Source organism: Clupea harengus, chromosome 13 (assembly GCF_900700415.2).
Source record: "Clupea harengus chromosome 13, Ch_v2.0.2, whole genome shotgun sequence".
Taxonomy (NCBI): domain Eukaryota; kingdom Metazoa; phylum Chordata; class Actinopteri; order Clupeiformes; family Clupeidae; genus Clupea; species Clupea harengus.
This window is the reverse complement of record NC_045164.1, coordinates 15,256,760-15,265,343: the sequence shown is the minus strand read 5'-3', so window position 1 is coordinate 15,265,343 and position 8,584 is coordinate 15,256,760. Positions and strand designations below refer to the sequence as shown.

The window sequence follows — 8,584 nt, the reverse complement described above, 5'->3', positions numbered from 1 at the left end:
TGTGCCTCTTAAGGTTATCTACTTTAGTCTGGGCTATTATTTCCTTTTGGCTAGACAGAAGACTATCTGTGTGTCTCAGTTTCATATTTCTTTGGTTAACAGCATGTCGTAATGCTGCTTTGCATTGAGATGAAATATATACATTAGAGTCTTTGCAAAGTTGTGCTAATGGTTCACCGTCAGCTGTGAAAAACAATTATTTCTGAGAATACAACCTGATAATATTTCATCTTAGAAACCAAAAGGGACCAATTCTTTCTATTTGTCAGAATATACTATTTGGTTACACGACCCACAACAAAAAAATTGTAAAACAATTGACAAAACAATTTGGTCAGGTTGAGCATTTGATTGTTTTGTGGCGTAATCATGGTGTAACCATTTAAAATGCTGACTATGAATGAATGTCAAGTGTGATGAACAATAATTCTCTTCATCAAATACTTTTGCCCATAAGACCAATAAAAACAAGCCCTGTAATTACAGAATCTGATTGACTTTACAAAGGACAATTACAAAACATTGAATGGAACCTGATACAACAGTACATGTCTCAGGAAGAAGCGATTGTGGTTTTGGGGCTGGCCTGCATAAATATAAAAGGCATACTGTATCTTCCACAACCATTTGGTATGAAGGAATGACCAAATTCACTTGATCAGACTTGTTAAAATGATTATTCACATGAGTCATATTCTACACAAGATGACCAGGCTTGACTAAATTAGAACAAAGAGATCTGCAAAATGGTCTAGTCTTCTGAAGGCTTTAGGGAAACAGTCACAGAATGGCCTCACATTTACACAATCCCCTCCAACAAAATGTGGTATTAATTAATGTATTCCTATGCATGAATTCTTGCATCTCTTAGGTACAACCATCATGTTTTGTTTTTCCAGAGCTGTGCGTTCTTTGCATGTTATCTAAAGTATGGGGAGGTCTGGTACTCAGAGATGGGTCGATGAAGACAGCATGTCATAGTTTACGGTGTGATTATGCAAATCATGTCTTTCTTAGGTGGTCTAGTGGTCATTGTGTCGATACTCATCCCCAGCCCATGTTGGTTCCATTGCAGCTCTAGAAACGACTGGAAACTTTGAAATTCTATGTAACCGTGTCACATACAAAGTCTGCTGTATTTGATAATAAAAGAGTAGAGGAGCCATGGCTTGGTGTGTCATTGTATGTCTGTACACACTGGACATCATCACAAAAGGTGCCGCGATTGCTTACATGATATTAGGAATAATGTATGGATGATAAATCAACGGTGCGCCATTCGTATTTCATTCATACCGGTCCTTTCTGTCACTGGCTACACAAAGAACACTGCTTTAAAAGGTCAAAGGTGAACCCCAATAGTTATTAGAGATTAGAGGATGTCCTCATAATCTCCAAACAATTGTGTTGCACAGACAATTGTCAGAGTCACTATTAAGGCACATGGATTTGAGAAAGGCATTGTGATGTCACAGTCTGCTCTGTGTGTTTTGCAGTCTCCACACAGTCCTGACTCCCTCCTCCACTCTGTTGAGCTCCTCGAACACTTCTGCATCTCCCGTCACAGCAAAGCACTTTAGCAGGGGCTCCAGCACAGTCCCTGGAATGCTGAAATTTAGATGTGGATACGTCACTTCGGCTGCAAAGTCACGCGTGTTGCTGGACACAAGACCTGGATGAAGATAAAGATAACAATTAAAGTTCCCACTCTGCGTGCAAGAGCCATTTAAGTGTGAAATCAGGCAAAGAATCAATACATCACAATCAACTATACATAGGAATATTTACCCTACAAACACTGTTGACAAAAGAAATGTAATCTCTAAATGCATGTTGACCAGATAACGTGTTAATACAGCGCCATCTGCTGCTTCCACATGGAACTGAATTTGGGACTGATCTGACCAACCAGCAAATGCACAATGAAAGCTCAGACTGAAAGGTTTGTTAATAGATGGACCAAAATGTTTCTTTGGTTGTGATGTGCCTCACCAAGGAGCTCTCCTGTGTCGGCACGCACCACGGCTCCACCACTGGCTCCGGCCTGCACTGCACATGTGGTCTGGAGCATCACAGGCTGGGACTGATGGGTAGCCACCCTGGAGAGGATCCCCGAGGTCACGGACGGCCCACAGCTCCCACCAAAAGCACCGTAACCAATGACGACAAGATCTTCACCTATGTATGACATGGCCAGTGGAGGGTAAGAAAAGGACAAACCTTACAACCCTGTAGGGTTTGGGTTAGGGTAGAGCTGCACGATAACTAATGAAAACCTAATGATTGCACTTTTAGAAGCATTAGGTGGATCAAATGGAAAATGAAGATTACCTGGTTTGAAAAAAGAGGCAAACTGTGGAACCGATTCACATGGGGGGTCATTTCTGAGCTGAACCACAGCAATATCATAGGGAGATGATGCTTTAGTGGAGAACAGCACGTCGCCAGTCATAGTATGAAATCTGGTGGAGGAAATTCCGAAACTTTTATTAGTTTTATAACCATCACCTCTATTTGTATTGCTGTTATCATTGTTGGTAGTAGTAACAGTGGTTGTAATAGTCAGTGGTAAAGTGTAAAACTCTTGTGCTTTCCCTATTCTGTGGACTCACCTTCCACTCCCATAAAATTTCACTGTAACCACTGATTTTCCATCCACCACGTGCCTGCATGTCAAAATCAAACGATGTTTGTAAAGTATCCCTGAACCCCACAAATGGCCACTCTCAACCAGTGCCACTGTTGGATGGCTGGCCAGACCGTCAGATAGCAGTAGTCCATGTTCATGTTCATTATTGGAAATATTTCCAACAACTTTCTGGAGCGCATGGTTGCAGATAGCCGACTGCCGTATATTTCTGAGTATGACATGAAGAGAACATACAAGACTCAACCCAATCCAGTCGCTGGACTTCCAGCAAAGAGGAGCCACAATGACGCCAACGAGGTAAACATGTCTTTCCTCTTTCACAAAAAGTCCCCCGCCTTCGGTACCAGGTAAACACCTCGCATCCGTGAGGATGACCACATTGTCCTCTCCGTAGAGGTTACTCACAATGCCTTGGCTCAGAGTGCTCATGAAGAGGTCAGGGCATACAGAGCCGAATGGAGAACCACAGGCTATGACCGTGCATCCTTTCTTCAAATAATCACTTCTAATATGCGGAACAATGTTGCCGCGATTCCAGTGTGGCACTGTTAGTACAGCAAACCAAGACAACACGTCGAGGCTTCTGACTTCGGAGTCTTCGCCTTCTATTAAGCTCCATTTGTCGGGCTCTCTAAATAAATGCCGGAACGCTGAGCGAAACTCTGGACAATTGACCAACATCAAAAGTTCAGCATTATGGCTTGCTACGGTTCTCTCTCTGACACAAGGCTCACCAGAGCATTCATTTATTTCCACATTTGGTTCATGGTATTCCACGCGTATGTCAAGATTATGACTAGTGCTGCATGGCAAAATAAAGTTCTTATTAGATGAAAAAACATCTTTCTTCTCCAGGAACCGAAACAGGACCCCACTGCAAAGCACTATCCCTGCCCGACTTATTATGGTACCGCTGCAACTCAAACGCTTACCAGTATCTGAGTTATGCACTGATATAATACAGCACGTCTTCTCAACAGACTGCATGACCTTCAGTGGTCTTACAATACAGTACACGTACAAAATAATATCGTATAGTTACTAGTATGTTGCAGTTAGTTTTACTAAACAAAGATGGCTAGCACATTCTAAAAAGCAGCAGTAGCTTAACACAAACGACTCCGTACAACCACATCAGTTATCAATAATACACTTCTTCGAAATAAAGCATACCAAAAGTTTTCCTAAGTTGCTAATACACAACATTGCCTTGTCAAATATCCATGCAAATCCAAAACACCGAAGGAATGGCTTTCTTCCGGTATCTCAAAGGGCACTTGTTGTGGATTTAACTAGTCCGATTGGCTTGTTTTCAAGGCTGTCCAAAGTCTGATTTGTTGTAATCGCAGAAATGGGCGGGTGTACGCCACTAAAAGTCTGCAATCATTGGCCAGTACCGCTAACAGACATCACACTGTCAAAATATAAGCCTGTGCAAGAGCAGGTCTTCATCGTTTACGTAACTCAATTGGACATATTCCTAACCGAAATGTGTGTACCACAAAATGTAGTAGTGGCTCAAACTCTATATTAGCTTACATGTAGCTCACAACTCGTTATTAATAGCCAAAAACTGTTGGAAAAGAAAAGGAAAGTTTTAGGAGAACACAATGTTACCACACTGCATCAAACCAGACATGAGAGCAAAAGTAGGCGTTGACTTCTTTTGACAAGGGTTAAACATTTATTGTTTGTGTACTCTCATATCTGAACTGCATACCAAAAGCAGTTGATAATCAAAAAGTACTCACTGCATCAACATCACAAAATATATTTATATATACCAAGACGGTACCCTGTGGAAGTTCAGATGTGAATATTACAGTGTAATCAGCAATTTTGCCCAAAAATCACATTTAATTTATATAAAAAGTGTTATTAACAAATAAATAGAATACATTCAATTCCAAAGCTAATGAGAACTGCTTGGCATTTACAGCACCTGAAACCAAATTCTACTCTGGTAACACTGAACAGTTTGTCCTAAGTCCATTCTAGGTCACTAGCATTAAATAATATGACATTATCACATTTTATCAATTATCAATATGACAATATCACATTTTAGCATTGACGGACACATATTATGTCAGCATATTTAAGTTTAGGCCTCACCCCTATATTGTGGTCACTGACTGTCTGTATTTTTAGAAGAAGCTTGTGGCTTTCAGTTCCTTATTGAATTAGGTCTTATTCACACAATGAGTAAATCCAATCTTACTATATTGTACCATGTCACAATAATAAATAGTAATAAATATTGCATTATATTGTGTAATATATTATACATTGCAATATATTGTGTAATATATAATACATATACAACTGCTACACTGTGATGCTATTTTCAATATGTACTCATAACAGTACAGGTAGATTTCAACATTTCAAGCAGTTTGTAAAATATACATTTTGAAGGCACAGTAATCGTCTTTGGCAGGGCGAGTGACAGGCAGTCATAACAGGCACAAAGGAAAAGAAACCACACAGAATGTGAGAGCCACGCCCCTGTGTAACTCCATTAACACCTAAAAGTAACTCCTGCCATGTAAACTGATGTGGCTTGATGTGATTATGTGTTTAACCCTCTCAATAGACATGTAAATAACACTGATGACTGCACACTACATTATTTCTGAGGTGATGTAGTTCTGAACTTCATGTCTATTGCGTATATACCATCCACCATTCATCTTTATTATAATAATAACTACTACTATTATACATCCATCCATTCTGAAACTGCTTTAGTTAGGGGCTCTTCACTACTCAAAAATGAATAAGATACAATACTATGCTACAGACTACATCTGAGCAATGTGGCCAAATCAATCAATGTACTGAGAAAGCCATCTGAAGCCTTCACCATATCCCTGCCTCTTCAGCACGCTGCACATGAACACCTCCATTGGCCTTAAGTTCATCTCTTTCAAGTTCACCTTGCCCTGTAGACACAAAAGGTAAGTAACATGGAGACTGTTTCGATACCATTTGCATTAAAGATGTGTAATATAGCTTTGATTGCATTCAGATCCAAATCCAACGGCACCTGGATATGTGGAAAGCACTGTGGTAAATCATGAATGACTCCTCACCTTTCCAGTTGCTTGGCCATAAAGGCCAAACATTCCTCTTAAAGCATCTTCACTTATCGCCTCTGGACGGTCGATTTTATTCCCCAAAATGAGGATTGGCACGTTTGAGATGGTCTCATCAGTTAAAAGGGCCTGCCAATGGAGTGGTGGGAGAATTTACATTTGAGTACAGAAACATTTAACCGCACAGTAACAGAGTAACAACAAGATTCTTGTAAACATTATTTTAAAGAAATTCTATTTTACAAGCAAAGAATGTAGAATAATGAGCAGAATCATGTTATCTGAAGTAGTGGGGGAATGGAGAACCTTACATCGAGTTCAGTTTTAGCTTCAACTAGGCGCTCAAGGTCAGCGCAGTCCACCATGTACACAATTCCATTAATAGCTGGGAGGTAATTCTTCCACACTCGCCTTGCTATGGAACACAAATACAGATTTTAAAAGAAAGAAATGGATAGAGTGCCACTGTTTCAAAGTTTTGTGTGTCTGATCAGGGTTATTATAGTTAAGGAAAACTCAGATTAAACTAATACTAAGTCAAATCATTGTGTGCGCTACACCATAAACACACAGTACTTAAACACACAGTACTTTACTAGTAGTAATCCATTATTCACATTATTTAGTGAAATAATAATGAGAACAGTGGATAATCACACCCTCCTTCTCTGTACAATGTAACAGAAGTAAAGCAGTCACAGCTGAGCAAGTGTAAACTAATTCCCTGCGGAGTTACGTAGAGCATTGCACAGTCATGTACCAGGGTCTGTCACAACGTTCAGAGTTCACAAATACAGGGCCTAATAACTAAGCCTTTCATAGGCATACAACCAACCATTCATATTTACATGGATCCATTTAATTACAGCACAGGATATTTTCATTTGTTCAACTTAGTTCAGGTAGATTATATATCTGTATACTATATATTTTCTTCAGTGGGTGTGCTTCCTCTGAAGTCACAGGAACATCCACATGAACAAAGATGTATCACAACCATATTTACCTTGTGCATGGCCACCCAGGTCAAATGTTATGAATGTCATCCCAGCAATTGTCAACTCTTCAGAGGCTAAGATAACAGTACGATTAAGATAGAAAATATATTAGTGGCATGAGACTATTCAGTTCTCCTTATACTATGACTGATTTGAACAGCATGATCACTTTTTGAAGATGGCAGAAATGACTTACTCGGATGTAGAGTTGGGACATGCTGGCCAAGTCGATCATCCTTAAGCATATGCAATAACGTCGTTTTCCCAGCATTATCCAAACCAAGGAATACAAGCTTCCCGGTCTTTTTGTAAAGACCTAGGTAAAAGGAATTATACTGCTACTGTCAATCTGTCATTCTATAACAACACATAACAACCAGTGCTTTTATAACCGGTACTATACACCGAAGAGGACAGACACAAATACGAATGAATGTACTGGTTTACCAAGCAACTGTAGAACACCGCTGAATCCTCTATAGAGCCAATCAAGTATAAAAGACATTTCTTTTGTTGGTACCTGAAAAACAAGCCCACACAGATACACGTTTACACACCACTTAATTAAAGCCATTCAGCTCAAAAGTCCAATGTGAAAGACAAGGGATTGAGTTCACCATATGTAGGCCTACTTAGGCTGATGTAACAGACCATTTAGTATGTTTTCATGATCACGATTCATATCACGATATGAATGGTCGGATAGCCAAACAACTGCTAATGGCATTTTCCAAAAAATGTAGTAAAGTAACGTCAATCTATTTACAGCAAGTGATATAGCATGTCGCAATACAGAATGAACCAGAGACGTTTTAAAACTTTTTGCATGACTTGGCTACGGACTACCCTCTGAGGAGGCTAGGCTATGCAACCTGACCACTTGGTCTATAATGCTTGTCGAGAAGCAAAGGTGAAATAATTTACAGAGCAGAGTGCATTCACTTTCTTTGTGAATGATTTTGCATGGCGATGAACACTCAGTCCCAACTGACTATTTTTATGGACAAGTTGTGGTTGCTTGACATTGGACACCGAGGGGATATATACACAGACACAGCTGTCACTCAATAGCCAACAGCTCCCTTGCTTTGGTGGAAGAAGCCAATGTCACAAGTACAGAAATGTTTTCTTCTCCCTTCAGGCAACTTAACAGTATTGTAAAGCACTGTAGGGCTACCTAAGTTACACGGTAGCCTACACAATAAGATAATAATTAAATTAAACTACAACAAAACTCAGCGAATTTAAATCACTAGGTAACTCGATGCTGTCCGTTATTAGGAGTTTATGTTATCTAAGGCTGCATAATGAAACTAATTTGGCAATAGGTTACTAACGGTAGTTGTAATCTATTGTAGACACAAAAATAGCAGAAAAATCCCCACTTCACTGGTGTCACAACATAATGGAATATTTGGAAATAACAAAAACCCTGTATGGCTTAGGCTATAATGCCATTTGAACGAGACAAGTAGGCTATCTGTTCTAGGACTAGGACATTCTAGTACGTAGCCTAGGACTCCTCAGAAATAACGGCCTGTCAAGACTTTTAGCTGAACTTCTCTCTCTCTCTTTGATGTTCTACAATATGTTTGACAGATCAAAGGAAATCTTTTTTTTTGTACCTGAGTCTGGACTAGCTAGAAAACACCGTCCGAAATTCAGTCAGCTTCTTCTGTCAAGTCCAAATTTGACGTTCAACCGGATTTGCGTAACAGGGAGGTCCAGACTGAGCGAGATTGACGCGAGCCTTGTCGCAAAGAAGTTGCCACGTTCCGAGCGGGTTTAAATTATAATGAGCTTACAAACTCCAGTTATTCGTATTTAAGAATTGTGAA

General features: G+C 39.8%; 2 protein-coding genes across 2 annotated transcripts in view; both read right to left on the bottom strand.

Moving 5' to 3' along the window:
* The window catches only part of tysnd1 (trypsin like peroxisomal matrix peptidase 1), a 4,814-nt gene extending 594 nt beyond the window's left edge, over window positions 1-4,220 (bottom strand). The window contains exons 1-4 of the mRNA XM_012838169.3: window positions 2,613-4,220; window positions 2,332-2,462; window positions 1,993-2,178; window positions 1-1,672 (exon numbers count right to left, since the gene is read on the bottom strand). The exon at window positions 1-1,672 is cut by the window's left edge and continues 594 nt beyond it. Coding sequence (XP_012693623.1) covers window positions 1,470-1,672; window positions 1,993-2,178; window positions 2,332-2,462; window positions 2,613-3,637 — 1,545 coding nt within the window. The 5' untranslated portion in view covers window positions 3,638-4,220 and the 3' untranslated portion in view covers window positions 1-1,469. The remainder of the gene's footprint in view (window positions 1,673-1,992; window positions 2,179-2,331; window positions 2,463-2,612) is intronic.
* Window positions 4,221-4,300: 80 nt separating this feature from the next.
* sar1ab (secretion associated, Ras related GTPase 1Ab) lies at window positions 4,301-8,515 on the bottom strand. The gene is made up of 7 exons (XM_012838936.3): window positions 8,372-8,515; window positions 7,194-7,266; window positions 6,943-7,062; window positions 6,755-6,820; window positions 6,060-6,163; window positions 5,746-5,877; window positions 4,301-5,595 (listed from the first exon to the last, which is right to left on the bottom strand). Exons 2-7 carry the CDS (start codon window positions 7,249-7,251, stop codon window positions 5,479-5,481), a joined length of 597 nt encoding a protein of 198 aa, XP_012694390.1. The 5' UTR covers window positions 7,252-7,266; window positions 8,372-8,515; the 3' UTR covers window positions 4,301-5,478.
* Between the last annotated feature and the right edge of the window lie 69 nt (window positions 8,516-8,584).